The sequence below is a fragment of the Pezoporus flaviventris genome, unplaced genomic scaffold, assembly GCF_033815535.1.
Source record: "Pezoporus flaviventris isolate CSIRO_AGI_PZ_B2104156 unplaced genomic scaffold, CSIRO_AGI_Pfla_v1 ptg000001l, whole genome shotgun sequence".
In the NCBI taxonomy this organism is placed as follows: Eukaryota; Metazoa; Chordata; class Aves; order Psittaciformes; family Psittacidae; genus Pezoporus; species Pezoporus flaviventris.
The window spans coordinates 5803411-5822987 of NW_026892549.1; the positions used below are offsets into that span (position 1 = coordinate 5803411).

Consider the following 19577-nt stretch of genomic DNA (forward strand, 5'->3'; position numbering starts at 1 on the left):
ACGTTGGCAGCGGTGCAGGCGGGTGATGCACAACGATACGGCTGCGGACCGCCCAGGGGTAGGAAATAACACCCCCGCGCCGGGGCGCCCGTGCTCGCACCTGTGCCCGGCCCGCCCCGCCGGCAGCGCTGGACCCGGCCCTCGCCCTGCCGAGCGCCTGCCCCAGCGGCGGGGGGCGCGCAGCCGGCTCGGCCCGGCCCGCCTCAGGAAGTGCCGGTAGGGAGGCGGCGGGGGCCGGGCCGGGTTGGGCTGTCAGCGCGGCAAGGGGCAGCGGCAGCGGCGGGCGGGCGGGGAGCGGAGCAGGTCGGAACAATAGCGGGTGGAGGGGAGGGGGCTGGCGGCGGCTGGGCTCGGCACCGGCACCCCGCCCCAGGCCGTGCCGCCCAGCGCAGCCCAGGGTCAGCGCAGCCCAGCCCCGGGGCAGCCGCCCCGCAGACACCGCGGAAGGGATGATCCTGGCGGCGCTCTGTTGGGCTCGCTGCTAAACGCGCCTCCATCCCTCCCTCTCCTCCTCTTCTCCCTCCCTCTTTTTCTCTCTCTCGGCTTTCCTCCTCCCTAACTCACTGGATATTGCCAGCCGCCGGGCTCGCCGCTACCTCTCCCCCAGCCATGAATCCCGCCGAAGGAGCGGCAGAAGAAGGCGCTGTCCCCGACTCCGAGGTGGATGCTTTCTTCCGAACAGGTAGGGTAGCTGCAGGGGAAGGGGTCGGGGAGCGCCGGGCCCTACCTCCACCGTGGGATGCGGGGCTTGCGGCGGCGCGAGCACTGCCGGCAGTGGAGCTGCGAGAAGGGGAGAGGAGAAGGGCATGGCATGGAGGGGTCCCCAGCCTGCCTCCTTGCTTTGTCCGCCGCAGACCCTCGGCTCGTCCGTGCCCCGCTCCCCCTCCCGCCTCCGGGAGGATGCTACCGCGGGGTTACGCGCCCGCCGCCGACCTCCTCGGGAGGGGAGTCGCCCCGGGCATGCACAAAAGCCTCGCGGGGATGCTCGGGGAAAGCAGCTGCGTTGCCGCTCCCGCGGGAGGCTGCACCGGCTGGGCCCTGCCTGGCCCCCTCCCCGGGCGGCGGCGGTGGCCGCCCGGCTACCGGCCGATATTTGGAAGCGCAGCCGGCGAAGCGCTGGGCGCTATTGCTGCCGCTCTCGGGTGGGTAGCGAGGGCAGAGGCACTCAAGGCACCGGTTGCCTGCAGCCCCGCTGCCGGCTGGGGACGCTGACCTCTCGGGGACGGGCTAGCAGAGTGTTTCAGGGCTGCATGAGGAGAGCTCTGTGTTTCGCTCTCCCGTTTCAGAGGATGCTGAAGTGGAGCAGAAGTGTAGCTGGGCTACAGCAGAGTGTGGTGGGGGGCCTTCGCTAATGATACAGTGGTTAATTAAATTCTGTGGGCAGTGGGTACGTGCTGGGGTCCTCACTGCACCACCTGTTTGTGGTGTTTGTGTGGGAACCCCCAGTTCTGAAACGTGGCTTTGCACCGTATCAGCATCTCAACTGAAGCAACTCGTGGTCTGTGTTGTGTCCGTGTGTCATCGTTGTCTCTTCTCCCTCTCCTCCCCCAACAAGATCTTGAGGAAGTATTATAGGTTTCTTGGTAGATTTTTAGTTTAAAAATGTAAAGGATTAAATGTTTATTTCATAAGGGGATTGACCCTTTTAGGCTAGACTGACACTTATTGCCACAGCTGCTTGTCAACACTTTGCTTTTCAGCTGTTTTCCTCCTTCTACCTGCTCATTAGCTACACACAGTGCTTTGAGCCCCAGCTGCAAGAAACCAATTATGTAATCACCAAAACTTTAAAGAAGTAAAATCCTGAAGGCCTGCAGCAGCTCCCTGCTATGGTAGACTGCACCCCACTTATGTGAAAACCCTTTGATCTAGAGGATAACTATAATAAGGTCTGGCTGTGCATATCTTGTGATCCAGAAGCCATTAAGCCATAGGATATTTGCTTGTTGATAGCCTACCTGGTAACAAGCTATTTTCCAAACTCTCAACAATGACAGATGTGTTTAAAAACTAGGAAAAAACCCAAAACAAAACCAAACAGAACCACAAAAAACCAACAATCCCAAAACCCAAGGAAAAATAGTAACTCACCAATTTTCCTTTTAAAAGGAACCAGTTAATTAATGTTCTCTCCATTTTTCTCTTTCTCCCTCTCTCCCCTCCTTCATCCAAAGCTGTATCATTTCTCTGTGACACTGCCTCCTCAACATAAGCACGTTTGCAGAATTGAATTTGGACAGTCAAGTCTGTCTAGCTTATATGGAAAAAGTATTCCTAAATGAGGCAAAAAGCATAGGAACCATGTGACTGGACATTTCTCCCAGTCTGCCTCCTTCACCTGAAATTTCACCTGTAGGTCCATGAATATATTTGTCACCTAGAGAGCTCTGGAAGTCTTTTAAAATCTCTGCATGTGGAGGAAACAAATTCACAGGAACCTGGGCTTGAAGGAGGTGCCTAGGCCATGTCCTGCCACTGAAGCATAGGCCATCACTGAAGGTTGTCTCATCTACCTTAAGCTTCATGGAAGGAGATGTCAAAATTCTTCTTTCTGTGCTGTTATGGAGCATCCTGTGCCTGAAAAGATGACATGAAGAAAAACCCCAACCTAACCCTATTAGTAATTAATTTTGGTTGTCAGCTGTCACACTGGCCAGGCAACATCACTGGGAAATGGGGAAAAGCTTGAGAGCAGGCATGACTCGCATGAAATTGCACTGCTGGTTTCCTGCTTGTTTGTGCACTGTTCACTTCTGGGGTGTGTACTGCTGATGTGCCTGACTGAAGTTGGTTTTAACGGGTGGCAGAGAGAACAGCTGGTGTGGGACATTGGGAAACAACTGCAGGTAGAACACAACTGACTCTTCCACTTCTGTTTTTGGCTGTCAGTGGTAATCTTGCTTGAGTAAGGACTGTGAGATAGGGTCTGATTTATAAATAGCTGCAGAGGCCTGCATTGACTTAGCATCATTTTCCCCTTGATGTTAGCTTTTTTTTACTATTCTTTCTGTCCTGACTTGTATTCTGAATTTGTAAAGCATAACCATTGTGGCTTAAAAGCCCTCATATATTCACATCAAATAAAAAAATGAATCTATCTATCTGGTTTATTAGCTGCTCCAATAGCACAATTGTACACTAAACTGCCTAAACTCTTCCCAAATTCACAGCTACTACATGGAAAAGCATGAACTTGTTATTCTTGGGGGGGGAAAAAAAAAAAAAGAAATTGAACAACTAGTGTCTTCCTCTGAGGCTTTTAGCACCTGGCTGGGCTTTGCACTGTGCTGGGAGGATGCCTAGGCTGCTCCCTGGTATCAGCAGAAGAGCCTGATGCTGTGAATGGCGCCATGTGCAGTGTTTCCCCCCGCAGCACCCAAACACTTAGGGGTAGTAGTCCCTCATCAGCCATGACAACTGAGATAGTAGCTCTCTGAGCTGGATCTGGAAAGTTAAACTGAAGGAATTAACACAAGGTAATAAAGAAGGGTCTGTTCTGGTGCTTACTGTGATGAAAACTAGGAATGACTTTTTTAAAAAGGCTGGATTTAACACCTGTGTGCTTGATGCTGGCAGTCAGTCAAACCTCCCTGGAGACAGGCAGGGCTGGGACTGTTCTGATTTTCACCATCAGATATATGCAGCGAGTAATTCAGTCTTTTAGAGAATCACTCCCATGCAAGTGGGCTAAAAATTAACAGGGAGAAGGACCTTAAGGGCAGAAACGACTATTGCAGTCCCCAGCTCTGATTTCTGGGATAACAGTGGCTGCTGAATTGAGGCAGTAATTTCTGCACGATGTCTATCACTTCTGTTTGAACTTATATTTGAGTAAGAAACCAAATCTATGCCTAGGTATGCCTTATTAAGTTTCTAACATTTATTTTGGTGACAGATAAAATATGAGCAAGTTCTCTGGAACTCTCAGTCTATATTAAATGTGTACTGAGACTTTTATATTGCATGGAATTGAATCCAACTACTTGTTGTTTCAAATATAAAGTAAGTCACTTTATAAAGCATACAAATGACAGATATCCTTTGGATACAGATACAGAAGAAAAGCTTTACCTTCATGCCTAACCTGCAGGAACTTCTGCAGTGTGTTTTCGAGGCAGAAGCGAAACATACAAGGAAGTCCTTTACAAAAAAATATTTATAGAGGTCAGTGAGAACAATTTAGCAAACTACCAATTACTGGCAAGGGTAATCATCAATAAGAAATATCCACTAGAAAGCACAGTTTTATTTTCCAATTTATTTTTCTGGCACTTAAGTTAACATTGATTATATCTGATACAAAAATGCTGACTCTGTCATCAATACTTCCTGTGAGTTGAAAATTGATATTGTTCCATCTCCTTTGACTGTGATGAATTATTCCGTTTGCTTTCTGCTTTCCACTAGCTGGTTATACTTCCAGTGTTCATTTGTGCATGAGTGACTGGCAGTTCCGCTATTAAATAACTTTACAATGACTGGCAGTGGCCAGGCTGTTTGATCAATAGATATGCTTGAAATGATGTCTGCAGAGAAGTGCTCCTTGAGGTTGATGGAATCAAGTGTCTTCTAAAGCACATAAATTGATTCAGTTGAGTTGCTACTGGGGGTGAGGTGTTCGCATGACTCCTGGCTTCCTTACCTTGAGGCTTTATAATTTATAAGGCCTGGTCTAGTAATATGTCCTGTAAAGGAGACTGTTGTAGAAAAGACTGTCAGGTTGTGCCTACCAATTGGAAAGCTCCTGTGTTCTTTAAGGTGATGCTGCTAATTAAAACCTGTACTGCTCTCTGGAGCCTTTGACATCTGGCCCTGTCAGGAATATGAGTCCTGTTCCTTTCTTTACTTACTGTCTAATATAGTTTTTTTTTCATATGATTGATGTTGGGAGGACAGTTATGTCACTACATGTGGCGACCCAGCTCGTCCCAAGCCTCTGTCACTGGGTGCCCATTGCGTAGGGAAGGCTGCATGGCTCTGCCCTGCTGTTATCCCATCACTGCCTCCTCCTCAGGACTCTTGGAGGAAGCTTTGCTAGTCTGGAAATTGGCATGTAGACACGGCAAAGGACATAGGTGATTTGAGAGGTCTTGGTAGGTATGTGACTAAAGGGAAGGATCGCTTTCTGTCTTTTCCTAGAAGGAAGCAATTTTAATTGGTGATTTATGTTTAGAAAGGCATTTCTTTCCTGTACCTCTTCCTTCCTCCACACTCAGAAGTACATACAGGGCAACGGAGGTGACATCTGATAGTCATCTACAATGTCTTTCTTCTGGATGAGATTGCATTGTGTTATAGACCAGTAGGAAGACATTTATTCTATTTGATATTAATTCAATTTATATTGAGCAGAATTACTTCCAGAGGAAGCAGCCCTTCACACCTAGCTTATGTTTAGAGCTTGTACATACTGAACTTCACAATCCTTGATGTTCAAGACAGGGTGCAATCAGGTATAATATGTATAAGGTTATAGCACAGACATTAGTAAACTGTGCATGCAATACAGTAAGCTTTATATGGCACCTACAGAAGTCATTGGGGGGAAACATGTAGCCTACACTGCATTTTGGGGTTGAAACTCTGAAAGAAGAAATGTGTTATCCCAAAGTCATCAAGGAGGAGTCCTGTATAACACTCTTAGTACCTGTATAGACCATTTTGCATGTGGCCTTAGGTGGCTGTGTGTGTCTTGAGATAATGAGCTGCATGGATACAAGAGAGCATCCGACTTGGCTAGGCAAATATAACTATTGCTGTTTCCTACCACCTGCCTCCAATAGTGTAATTTATCAAGTCCCATAATAATAGCCTGCTGGGAAAAAAAAATAGGGTTTAAAAATGGGAGCAACTTTGATAGGTTTGGTAGGGGTTTCTTTTTGTTTTTTATTTTCAAGCACACCCTCGTGTTAAGATCCCACTAGGGAGTCTTCTGGCTGGACAGGTGCTCTGGGCCTCTTGAAGGTTGGGGGATGAAGTATTCTGTTGTTTCAGCTGCTGTGACCTTGTGGTCCCTAGGAAGGTTGATTATGGATGTATAGCAACTTTACTGCTCCATGGCGACATGTACCATACAGTACCCAGTGGTATTTAAGTACTTCATAGTTATATCAAAGAAAATACTTATGGAGATTTAGGCCTTACAAACCCATAGCACTGTGCATTTTATGGCTGGAACTTAGAGTAAGCCATGAAAAAACTTAGAGGTATTTGTGCTTTTGTTTGATTTGGACTGGTGTCGTGCTTTTAATATTTCTTTGGATAAACAACTCCTGTTTTACAGCCTTGCATGGCACATGCACCCTGTGTTTAACAGAAAGAACTTTGCCACTTGAGGTATTTTGCCTAGTGAGTCTAGCAAGGATAAGAACAAGTATTACAGTATATGTGTTGCAAAAGAAAGCTGGATCCAAAAAAAGAAGTCAAATATGATTGTCTGGATAGAGAATCCTGAAGTGTGGAGTGCTGTAAAAGAAAAGTCACAATATTTTGCATTTTTTTCAATCAGTTATGGGACAGATTGGGTTACTGTCATGCAGATCCAGAGCACTTTGGATGAATTGCCTGGGAGTCTTCATGGATATAACTAAAAATAGACCTTGGCCCAGGCACTGCAATGGCAATCATAAATCTAGTCACCTGAGTGATACGAGGACTGCAGTGTGTTGAAATGGGATTTACGGCGTTTTGTGCTAAGAATAGAGTAATATTTCAGCAAAATATTTAAGTTTTCATGTTGTAATTCATATTTGGTTCAGAATGAGTCCACTATTTGAATCTACGGCAGATTTTATTGTAAGTTGTTGTGAAAGTTGTTACTTATGGGGTTACTGTGGAATAACATCAGTTTCAGTTGCCTTTTATTTACTTTAGTTTGAACTATTCAGTGAAGATTCAAAGTGGTATATTAAAATTATGTATGTTCAGTGCTGGAGTGTAAAACATTTATTGAAGTTTAAGTAATTCCTGTATCCTAATCAAGGGCTTAGGAAATAATTCTGTTTTGACTTTAAACTATAAATATTCTTTTTATTTCTTTTTTGCTCATTTTTTATTAACTAGTGCCTAGAACAAATTGTGGTTTATCAGGGTTCTTTCTCTCTTATCAACATGTGTGGCTTTGTTATTAAAATCTAGGGTTGTTTTCTGTTTCTTCTAAATTACACAGTATAATGACTGGGAACATTCAGGTACATGGGCCTAATTTGTCACATTCCCACTTCAAGGCAACAAATTGCCTTTAAAACTAAAAACAAAATTCCTTTTTTTTTTGTAACCTTAATTGCATGAACCAGCATTTCAGCTTCACTGATGAAACAAAACTACCATAATTAGGCAGACTGTAGTTTTTAGCGTAAGGTCACATCATGCCTTGCTGAGAATAATAAGAGGAAATGATCCTCAATTTAACATCCTGGTGACTGGCAGACCAGCTGCTGTGGTCATTTCTTGTAGTGAAGTGGCCTTGGGAAAAAGTGTGTGTCGTTTGTGAGAGAAATTAAATTTACCTTGTTGCATAATTGGTATCCGTATAGACTTAGTGGAGTTGACAGGCTTTTTTAAACTGTTTCGGTATGTGTGTGTGGAGTAAGCTCTGCTGAAGTGGCAGAAGACATGCCTTACCTTTAAGTAATAACAAAAAATGGTTACAAGGAAAGATTTGACTCCTGGGGATTGTGAGCCTTTCTTTGCAAGGTGAGTGCTTGGTAAAGCACAGTAAAGGCATAGGTCAGGCATGCTGCAACACAGCCAGGTTATCAACAGTGGTAGTTGGCCCAGGTTGGTTAATTACCTGAAATTAGATTATATATAGTGAAAAGAGCTTTATATAGGCTCCCTGGTAATACTGGCACTGCTGGCGTGGTTCCTGACTCCTGGAGTGTACCCTCATGCTCCCTCTGTTTTAATGGCAACTGGCAGCCTACACTGGGAGCAGCATCGTCAGCTGTAAACAATAGTGTCTGATTCTTGTTTGTCAGCTGGGACAATAGCCCTGCTGATGGGCTGTGGTGGAGGAGAGGGGGCTTCCTTTGTATGGCAGTGCAGGCATGGCAGATGGCTAATTGGACATGATAAACCACGGGGGCAATGGGGGAGAAAAAGATCTGCAGGGATTATCAGCTTCTATCCCCCATGTTAGGGGGTGGGAAAAAAAATAGTATTTTAAAGATGTTGTCAACTTTAGTTCTTTGCCATGAATATATTATTTAATAACAAAGAGGGGGATACCCTGACTAAATACTTTCCTTAGCTGATGTGAAGTCCATTTTATTAGCTGATAGCAAATCACATTACTGTATGGGAAGGTAGGTGAATGCATGGCCCCCAGAGATGCTGGCATAGCACTTAGAAAATTAGCAGTGCATCTTTTTCATCAGTCTTGTAAGTGAATGTCAAACTGTTGTGCCGAACAGGATCCAAGCTGAAAACAAAGAGCTTTGGAGCAGTGATTTTTCAGGAGTGGAAAGTTACACTCTGCCATAGTTTGTTTTGTTACAGATAGACATTCACAGGTGTTGGAGCACTAAAAAGCTAAGCTGATTGACAAAGAATTTATTTATTTAAATGTATTTTATTAGACTTAATAGAGTATACATTATGAAGCTGAAACCTGAGGCCCTTGTACAAACTCTTGCTTATTTAAAACAGGTTAGTGAAAAATGGAATGAGAGCTTCAAGTTTAGGACCACAAAAGTAATCAGAGGGATGGAATGAACACCTTTCCTATGAGGAAAGGCTGAGAGACTTGGGGTTGTTCAGCCTGGAAAAGAGAAGGCTGTGGGGAAAACTTTCAGTACTTAAAGGGGGATTATAGGAAAGTTCGGTAGGGTCTGTAGCAATAGGACAAAGGGTAATGGTTTTAAACTAAAAGAGGTTAGATTCAGCTAAAGACAAGGAAGAAGCTTTTTACAATGAGGGTGCTGAAATGCTGGAACAGGTTGCCCAGAGAGGTGGTGGATGCCTCATCACTGGAAGCATTCAAGGTCAGGGTGGATGGGGCTCTGAGAACTTGTTCTATTTGAAGATGTCCCTGCATGGGGTTGAAAGGTCCTTTTCAACCCAAATAATTACATGATTCTGAGGTATGTGTCAATCCTAGGTAGTTTTCAGTACGAGATGTGCAGGCTTAGCTGGGGGATTTGGTGATTGCAGGATGTGGGCCCAAGGCTGTGCAGCTGCTGGTAGCAGCAGGCAGAAGTTTGTTCCACTGGATGCATTTTAATCCCAACCCTGTCCCCCCATTTGTGAAATTGAGTAATTACACAATTTTTGTTCATCATCCCTCTGTCCACAGAGGATGTATAAGGAGTAAGCTGAAAGGGGGTTATGTATTAGTGGCTGCTGCAGTGATTCTGCAGTCATCACTAGCTTTAATTCCCTGTTCTGTAAAATAGTACCAAGTGCCTAGAATACTTTGCTATTTTAGTGTGTCTCATAATAATAATGTTATGGCATATAACAGATACGTTTAAATTGTAGTAAAAATAAATCTGCAAGAGGTTAAAAATAATAGCTAGAAAGAAATATGCAGTACTCTGTAGAAGCAGATTTACTTTCTGTGGAAATGTCTGGACTGTGTTTGACTTCCACTGTTTACTACTGTCTTTTCCCATGGGACAAGTTTAGTGGAAACTCCAGCTGAAAAGTTTCAGCAGATTGCCTTTGGTTTCAGCAGGCCCTTCAAGTGCTGTACCTGTCATTCTGTGTAGCTTTTAAAGCTATAGGTGCAGGAGACCATTCCAGGGACTGTGAGGAGATGCAGTATAACTTCCAGCAGGGCTATGCTCCTATAGGGCCTGCAATATTCTCTTTATGTTACAGTGGTTCTCTACCAGAGCTTATTATTTGCATTACTGTCTCAGTCACGGATTAGTTCCTTCTGAAGCAGACGCTGCATGAACACTGAACAGAAAGATGATTCTCTGCCATCAGATGCTTATGATAACAACCATCAAGTGGATTATGAATTCACTTAACCAAAGGCTTGTTTTCTCCTTTGGTTTGACTGTCCTGAAGGACAAGGCAGAGGAGTTAGAGAGTCTAGCACTGGGTGTGGAGCAGAGGGTATGGCTGAGAATAAGGTACAAGCAGAAGAATAGGGAAGAAATGAGAAAATTGTAGGGAAACCTAAAAAAAACACCTATGGAACAAAGCTATCTAGCAGAGCACTTTAGCGCTGGAGGGCAGTTGGCTGAGAAAGGGATTGCAGCCTGCATGCCTGCATCCTTTGTGGAAGGGAAATGGGTGATGTCAGAAGCCTAATGAAATGGGAAGGTCAGAAGGCAAATGAAGTCACAGAAACAAGACAAAGAGGTTTGATTAGAGTTGGGATGGAAACCCAAAGGTAGGTTTTCTGACATATGAGAGAAAAAAATTGGCAGACTTTGGCTGGGTACATAGTGAAAGGAGGGAAGAGGCAAAGACTATGCACGTACCATGCTCAGAATGAAGAAGGCAGCCATAGGAGGTACTGCAAAGCACAGGAAAAATAGCAAGGTTTCCTCTTCTATAGGAGATGCTCCTCATCATCCAAGACCATTATTATCACACTGCAGTCTTTTAATGGTGACTGTACCAAATGCCTGTCTTGCTTTCATACTGTGGAGAGAAGGCATTTCTCTACGAAATGAAGACACAGAGCTAAAACTGCTGGGTGTTCTGCTTTACATTTAATGCCTCTTGTTCACAGAAATATGTCGTGAAGAGCCAGCCTCCTTGCATTTGACTGCCACTGTGTTCGCAGCAATTTAACTTCCCTTGCTCTGCTTTTCTGTACTAAGGCAAAGAGTTCAGGAGTGGTGCTAATAGAGTATGTCTGAAGCATTCAGATAAATTGAGTCTGAAGGTGCAAGTCAGGCCTACCAGGTAGATAGTAATGATCTTGTGAGCTTCAACGACTTACATCTACAGTGTGCGAATCTCCTGTTAGCAGCTTCCTCCTGTTCAACTCAATTCTGCTCAAAAGTTAGCTGGAGTGTTAAATAGGTCAGCTATCTATTACAGATCCCTGTTAGTCTGTAATCTGTCTGCTGCTTCAGGTTATTTATCAAATTCCTAATGAGATGGTCTTGAACTCTTTGAGGCCAGGAGAAAGTTGTTAACACTGCATTGGCTTAAAACACCTCTGCTGATAAAATTGAACTCATCTAACCTTGTTGGTTAGATGAGTTCAGATCAATTAAAACTGATCTGTATTGTCATGGGAATTTGTAAAAATGACATGTCCCAGAATGTAAGCCCTTATCATGGGGAAAGATTTATTTATTTCTTATTTAAAGAGCTGCTTGTCTTCATTGAGTTGTGCGACAAGCTGTAACTGGCAGCTTGGGCCTGTTTGCTGTGAGAGAGCTTGATTGCAGTGCTTGATCCAGCTTCAGCTGTCATGATGTTTGTGCTTAGGAGCCTTAGGATGCTTATGTGCAATAGCTCAAAATCAATAGCTGTTAGGTTTTTACTTGGGTAGTCAAAGGACAGGTTTCTACAACATCCACCTCTGAAGTCAAGCAGTGCTCAAGATGTGCAGGATGAATGCTAGTTGCTTTGCCTGGCTCAGCCATCGTCATCCTTGGTGTGCAGTAGTAATGGAGATAATAGTAATTAGAAATAATACACAGAATTAGTACAGCATTTCAGAACACTTATATAGTCACAGTCTTTGTGTAGAATAGGGAAGTCTCATCAAACCCATCTATAAGAAAAAGGGGATAATCAGGCACAAAGCTGTAGTAAGTGGTTTTATTGAGGTTTTATGGACCTTGTGCATGTGTATCTCAAAAACCTGTGTCATGGTGGAGGATCAAACCCTGGCAAAGTGCTGCATGGCTTTACCTTTTGTCAGCAGGGCATGGGCCAGGAAAAGCACACCAATCCTTTTTTTACTATAGGATTGTCAAAAGTCACAGCTGAGGTGACAGATGAAATCAGAGAGATGTGCAAACACTTGGCTCTTCTTAAACCACTTGGTAGGTGTGCCTATATATGGATGCAGGTGACCTACTTCAGACAGGTTGTATGCCTTGGCCTTAGTCCTGGAAATGGGATTAACACACCTTGCCTATGTCCACACCAACCAGTCAAACGGTTTTAAGATTTTATTACACTGACCCTATTTTTAAATATACGTAGGTCAGAGCCACATTTGGTATGAAAAATGGCCCAATGCCAGTGACAGCAGAGGAGCTACAGTAATTTACACAGGCAGAAATTTTTGCCTCTGTTCAGCTGACAGACTTGTGTGGGGATGTGGCCAAAGAGGACTGGTAGCAGAATAAAAGATACTTCTAATTTAATGTGTTAAGACACCCAGATAATTTTGCTCGTCACTGTGGTACCTGAATGCTGACAAAATGAGGCACTTGGGCTCTGAGTCTGTTATGCTCGCTATTTGGTCTGGTCCCCTGTGCCTTTTTGTAATGAGTGTGCTGCTGTGAAAGTTATATCTATTAAACATTAAATGTAAGAGAGATTTAATGACATGCTATTAAAAAGTTCCACCTACCTAAAAATGCTTCGCTTTCCAGCCCAGGTTTGCTAATATATTCCATATTTCACAGAGAACTCCTCATGAAAAGAATGCTGTCAGGAGCCATTTACAGCTCTGATCCTGCTTTTGTTGTCTTTTGTAAGTGCCAGATTCCCTTTCACTGCAAAGCCAACCACTGCCACAAAGTTTGTGCTGTGGATGTCTCCCGTGGGCACGTTAGTTACTTGGGGCATGAGAAGAAACCTCCTGACTGGTTCCATACAGCAGATTTTAACAGAGCTATAACTGTAGTATATGATTTCCTTTTCTTGGTTTCATTTTTTCCCTAAACTTTTTCCTCTTGGAAATATATCTAGCAACTGTAAAACCTGTGTGTCACTACTTCAAATTCATCTGTTTGCTTAATGTGTCTTTGTCCAGGGTAGAATAAATACCCATGGCCTTCTGAAGAGCACTGAATTGATTGCACATACCACCTCTATTTACCAGTAACATTCCCCATGTATCCTGTAAATGAGAGAACTGCAGAGAGTTGTAATTAAGTGCTTCTCCAAAGAGTAATACTCACACTGAAATGAAATAGAAAGTCTGTTGCATCTACCTGTGTGAATATATAGACAAAGGAAAGCTTCCTCTTTGGAAGCTTGTCTTTGTGTTTCTTGTCTTTAAAGACAGAAGCTGTGGGAGGTATATCAAAGGCAGTGGTCAGTGGTCTGTAGACTGCAGAGACTGGTATGGGAACCCTGAACCCTCTCCCCCTGTAAATGCCTATGGTGGGTTGACCTTGGCTGGACATGAGGTACCCACCAGGCTGCTCTATTGCTCCCCTCCTCAGCAGGTTTGAGGAGAGGGGCTGGAGGGAGGCAGAAAATAAGACAGAAAAAACCCTTGTTGGTCAAGATAAAGGCAGTTTAATAAAGTAAAAGCAAAGGTCATGTACAGAAGAAAGGAAAACAAAGGATTTTATTCTCTACTTCCCATCAGCAGGGGATGTCCAGCCACTTCCCGTGAAGCAGGGCTTCAGTTTGTGTAGGTGTTGCTTTGGAAGACAAATGTCATAAATAATGAATGCCTCCCCTTCCTCCTCCTTTCTCTTAGCTTTTATTGCTGAGCAGATGCCACATGGTATGAGATATCCCTTTGGTCAGTTTGGGTCAGCTGTCCCGGCTGTGTCTCCTACCAGGATCTTGCCCACCCCCAGCCTACTGGTGAGGGGGAATGTTGGAGAAACAGAGTTGATGCTGTGCAAGTACAGCTCACCAGTAGCCAAGCACTGATGTGTTATCGCCACCTTTCTAGCCACTAATGCAAAGCACAGCACTATGAGGGCTGCTATAGGGAAAATTAGCTCCATCTCAGCCAGACCCAATACAATGTCACTGCTCCTTCATTGCTCCCCAGTCCAGTGCACAGCCTTTTTTTGCTGGCTACAGCTTCCGAGCAATGGCTTCCTTTGGCGCATGTATACCTGTAAGACTTAAGGAGGAGCAAACCTGCTCTCGGCTCTGTTATCCACATGGCCCCAATCCAAACAGGCCTCTGTCATGTTGAACTGAGCAAGGGAGTTCTGTGGGGGGAGTCCGTGACTCCTTTTCCTCTTGTCCTGCTCCTGGGGTGTGCAGTGACCTCTGTCTGCATGCCAAAAACCTGAATGTCAAATGGGTAAGACAGATAATTTATGCAAGTTAAAGTGAAAATCTTGAAACGAGTAGGTGGGTGCAGAAGGCAGACTTCAAGGTGCCTAACAGGCATGCAAAATGCATGGACAAACAAATCAGGACTATGCTCCCATCTCCCCCTTTTTTTTCCTTTACTGTTTTTTTCTTTTTCTGACATGTAGCTACATTAACAGCTGCAGCTAATGACTTCTGAAGGGATCTCCTCTCCTGGCTCACTCTTTGCTCTTTCAATCTATGTATGTATTTTCTTGAGCTGTTCCAGGAACTGAACTAAAACCTCCCTAGTCATTACTTCTCCTTTTGTGTGTGGACACCCTGCAAACTGTAGCTGGAGCAGCAGCCTGAAGCAGTTCAGAGGAAGCCAACTATAGCAATCTATTTTTAAAAGGTTATTTTCATGAATTGGATGTTATGACCTGATTTGAACTGGTCTTGGGCACCCATGTTTTGCATTGGTGCAGCCTGAGCTCACAGGAGTGTCACCATTCGCTGTTTTGCCATTGCAATCCTAGTCTGTATCAGACAGCAACATGTTATTCTCTCCATCCTCAATCCTTCTTGTCCAGTGTGTTGATAGTGCAGAGCCGCAGGTCTTCTGCTGGGCAAAACAAAGCTATGCTGCTCATACTGCAGTTTCTTGAGTGTTCTGTTTCCCTTCAAGTGGTGAGAGTCTGGATTTGGAGCTCTCGTCTTCTGTGAAACACTATTACACACGTATTTTGACTATGTAAAAAGTTATGTTAAAATTCTCCATAACCAGTGACTTTAAGCAGGAGTTGGCACAAGTTTCATCCTTAGCTTTGCTGCAGAGTTACAGATACAGGTGCATGAAAGACCTTAAAACACTGGAGTTAAAAATACCCACACCTCTTGGCTACAGTAAAATAAACTTGAACAACCTTGATTGAGAAAGCCACAGGCTATTGCAGTATCAGTCCCCGATGTCTTGTCTGGACACATCCTTGCACAGTTCCTGTTAACATCAGTGGGACAGGAGCTTTACAGTGTGTCGTGGTTTAACTTTTGGCAATCACTGGCCTGGGCTTGTACCTCCTCATAGGAGGCATTCAGCATGTAAAAGTGAATATAAATCTTCTATTCAGTCTCTTGAAACTGTTTCAATATTTCTATTGTGTAATTCTGCACAATGTTTCTGTTGTGCTGAATTAACTGGAGTTTATTCTCCCTCCAGAAACAAATGGGAAAGCTGTAATAGATGGCTTTGAATTATGTACTGATGCTCTAGAAGGCTGTCTTGAGTGTCACACTTTTACACATGGATAAATAAATGAATGTATTAGTTTGGAAGCTTAGAAATTGCCATGGAGGTGTCCATCATACTGTAGTCCTGCTGGGACTTTGCAGATAAATGGGATTTTTAGATAGAAAGCTTCCATGCATGAGTAGGTGCTGAAGGCTCTGTTGTTGGCACCCATCCATTTGAGCCCCTAAATATTAAAACTGCACCTTTTTTTTTGAAGTTAAGACTTGAGCACCATGGTTTTGAAGCTATTGGTGCAACTGAGGAGCCCCCTGAACAATTTCTGGAAAAGAAGGCTGCATTCCTAATGTCCTGGCCAGATTCCTCCTGGGATAGTTGTATTCTCCTCTTGCTTTTCTGCGTTTCTACTCTGAGGGTATGCTTTGCAGTGTTGGTGTGCATGAACAGTTGCTGAATTTGATTCTATCAGTTGCTGCATTTTAGTGTTGAAAGGTAATTTGTATCTGTGACTCTTCCATAGGGCTTCAGGGTAAAGGTCCTGTTATTCTTAGCACCTCCACTGTCTTTGCATAACCTCTCTTGCTGTAGGCAAGGTAAAACTGTAAACAGAGTCCCTGGCAGCTGTGTCAGGAACAGCACGTGCAGACACCACGTCCAGACACCCCATCCTTCCCGGCTGCTACCAAAGCCGTCCGGGAACACACGGGCTTCCCCTGCGTCACACCCCAGCCTGCGTGCCTGAAGTAAACCATCTCGTATCTTCAGCTCTTCCTGTCTGGCTGCATGTGGGTCCAGCACATCACAGCTCATTGTTTAAGATGGCAAAGTGTATTGCAGTCCTGCAGCATGAGAAGGGATGTAAAATGTGAAGTGATGTTATTGTTAAAGAAATTTATAAGCTGTTAAAGACCATGTGCTGGTCAGGCAGAGCTTTCCTATTTCTGCTGCTTGATAAGAGGCTTGTTGAGCCAGCACCTGTTGTATGCACAGAAGGGGAAAGGCAGGTTCTGATTGTCTCCAGTGTCTGAGATCAATGGGTGCTCTTTCTGGTGCTGTCTGGAGCCAAGTTCCCAACATCCCGTCCCTCTGCTGCTTTTTGGTGTGTAACGTTCATATAGTGTCACATGAAGAAGCTGAATTGCAAGCTTTTCTGACAGGAGCTCTTGAGCTTCTGCATCCATAATTTACCTGAGGCTCCCATAGGTAAAGCCTGGCATGCTTTATCTCAGACAGCTCAAATAAGATTTCTAATGGCTTACTCTGCTGGTGTTCGTGCATCTAGGTGCATCTGGAAACTTTCATTCCAAAGTTTTAGGTATCCCCAAGTTATATTTACAGGTGGCAATGTTGCAATGTTGCTGCCTCGGCAGCAAAGCTGTATGATACAGGAAGAAGTGTTGCATCCCCATATGATGAAGCAGTTATGCCTTTTTGGGTAGGAGCAATAATTTGGATACAGAAATCTTATGTGCTAATATGGTAACTTTTACTGGGCTTTTAATTTTATGCCTCTCATCTTTTCTGCTCTGTGTCAGACCAGAAGGTTCTTTAGTTATTTCTGTTCATCTTAAATACCAATTATCCCCTTGAGTGAAAACTGATCCAGGGCAGAGCAAGAATTTGGTGGTGTGGTTTGGTTATTTTTTTTTGCATTGGAGTAATCCTAAGAGGGAAGGTTGCTGCTGTGAAAAGCAAAGCCCTTAGTCTGGTTCTGTGCACCTCTTGTTCATCATTATAGCTTCTCATGTAGGACTGTGAGCAGCCCACATCATTACCAGCTTTTGCTGCTGCTGGAGCCTGCAGTAAGTCCATAATCCTGTGTTTACCATCACAGTGTCTTCCCATACAGTTTGATTCTACAAATCTAATATCGTGCTTTCTCTGCAGGAACAAGAGCAAGAGGAAGATGGGCTGCAAATAGCAGTATTAGCACAAGTAAGCAGATATCCCATTTTTTTGACAGTGCTGGACAAACAGCAAGCAGATTTTCACCTTGTATTGCCAAGGTTTTAGGTACGTTTAGCGGACAGTGTACAATTCTGGAGATGCAGATCCTGCTGCTGTGGCCTAATGGATGATGTTACGCAATTAGCGTTGCTTTGTACCTCAGTTTCCCTCTAAGAATTGGGTTATTGGCTACAGATGAAAAGACCTATAAAATAATAACACTTAAAGCAGTGCATATAACAGTTACTAACACGGAATGCCGTCATCATCTCCACTTTATAAATGTGAGGATCTGAGGCAGAAAATGGTTTGCCAAAAGCTATTGATGTAGTCGGGGCAAGAGTCCTCATTAGACCTCTGGAGCTGGCGGCTGCTTGACCAGCCTGCAAGCTTCATGCTGCTCATCACCATCCCGCCCCTGGCTTTGAGTACCACAGCACTGGTTAAATGCAGAGGACTTTGGTGTGGGGAACCGATTTAGGCTCATTCCTTTCACTGTTCCTGTTGAGTGAATTGGAAAAGTAATAAATAAAATGTTTTTTATCTAGGAAAGAGGTTTTAGAGCCCTCGGTTATTAACAAGCATACGTTAATAGTACAAAGTATATGGGACAGCATTGTCCTAATTAGTTTTCTGTTGAAATTAACAGCCCTTGTGTTCAATAGGAACAGATTTAGGCCAACACAGTGTCTTTGAAAAATTCACAGGACTTTTTGTCCTGTGGTTTTGAGTGTGAGCTGAAGCTTCAACATCATGGAACCTCCTCTGACCCAGAGCCTTACTCTTCATTTAAAATGTTCTCCCTCTTTAAAAGCCAGCTTCTTAGTGTAATTTGAATCCATCTTATTTTAGGGTATATATTTAGTATCCAGCTGATTCTTTCCCCCTAAAGTTCTTGGATAGCAAGCCCATTAAGGAATCTCAGGGTTGCCAAACCAGTTTAAGACATTTGGAACTTCAATTAGCTGCTGAACTCTTAAAATGTAATTTGGTAATGAAAGCAGTGAATGCATTCTGCAGTGTTTAAGGATTGCTTACAGAGATAAAATGGTTTTGGCTACATATCAGATAAATACTTCTATGCTGAAGCATATGTGCAACCAGTTTTTCTACTTTTTTTTTTTTTTAAATGCATCTGAAGAGTCTTAATTCTTCAGATTCATTCAAATCTCCCCCAGAATTCTGGTTACTAGATCCCGTGTTCTTAAATGAAGATGACTAGTTAGGGTTTTGCACCTAAGGAACATCTTTCATCGCTGGATCTTGATGTATTTTACTAAACCGGATATGATCAGTCTAACCAAACTTCTGTGAAACAAGAAAATACCATTTCCCACTTTACAGCTATGTTAGTCTGCAGGAGGACATGACCTGGCTCTCATGTTAGGCTGGTAGCAGAGATTGCTTGAATGAGATATGGTATGGCATGTCTAGGTAAGAAACTTGGGGGGGCAGATTCTTGGAGTATTGCTATTTTTGACACTGACTTGAATGTGATCTTGGGCACGGATCTGATGCCTCTTTGCAGGTGAAAAAAAGAAGGGTGGAAAAAACTGTTTCCCTCTCCCTCTGAATTGCAGATCATGTTTGCATGGGTCCCTTGGTGAGCTCTGCTCATGGCTGGGAAGCCAAGCAAGGGCTCTGGTGTGCAAGACAGTGGCTAGCATAGGGGGAGAGAAAGAGCTGAACTGTGCAGGTAACAGATGTCATACTGCTTATGGGAGAGAAGCTTCTCAGCTCTTCCAGTGTGATTCTATTTTAAAATTAATCTTGCTTGAGTTGGGTTGGCTAAAACAAATACAAACTTAACTCCAGTTCAGGAGGTGACTGAAGCCATGCCCTGTACTGTGAGGTGTATATATCTCTGTGTGTGGCTATGTAGTATTAAGAAGCCAATCCTAGTCACCCTAAAATAAAGAATTTAGTTGAAAATGAAAACCATTAGTACCACCATTGTTTGGTTGTTGTTTTTTTTTTAATTGCAGTAATGGAATATTTCAGTAATCTGAAGCTGAGTGTTGTTTCCTGTTAATCATACCCTAACATTTTACATGCCATAGTTTGTCTATGACACTGAATGAAACTTCATATGCCATTTTTTTTCTGAACAGTATCTGCAGCTGTGGCCAGATGTGCTGTTTGGCTTGCAGCTGAGCTGGGTTCAAAGGCTTTAACCTGAGGCAGGCTCAGAGTGGCTGGGCACTGTCCCCAGTGCTGCAGGACTGATATCTGCAGGCATAGCTGC

The 19577-nt window shown here is 43.9% G+C and overlaps 1 protein-coding gene across 13 annotated transcripts in view; it reads left to right on the plus strand.

The window, feature by feature from the left end:
- Window positions 1-402: 402 nt before the first annotated feature.
- Window positions 403-19577, plus strand: part of KALRN (kalirin RhoGEF kinase) — a 514073-nt gene continuing 494898 nt past the window's right edge. For 9 of the 13 annotated variants that reach the window (XM_061471114.1, XM_061471453.1, XM_061471545.1 and 6 more), the window contains exon 1: window positions 411-682. In XM_061471114.1, the coding sequence (XP_061327098.1) occupies window positions 610-682 (73 nt within the window). In that variant the 5' untranslated portion in view covers window positions 411-609. Of the gene's footprint in view, window positions 683-19577 lie in introns of all 13 variants that reach the window. The other 4 variants (XM_061471725.1, XM_061471773.1, XM_061472089.1 and 1 more) reach the window with 3 other exon arrangements.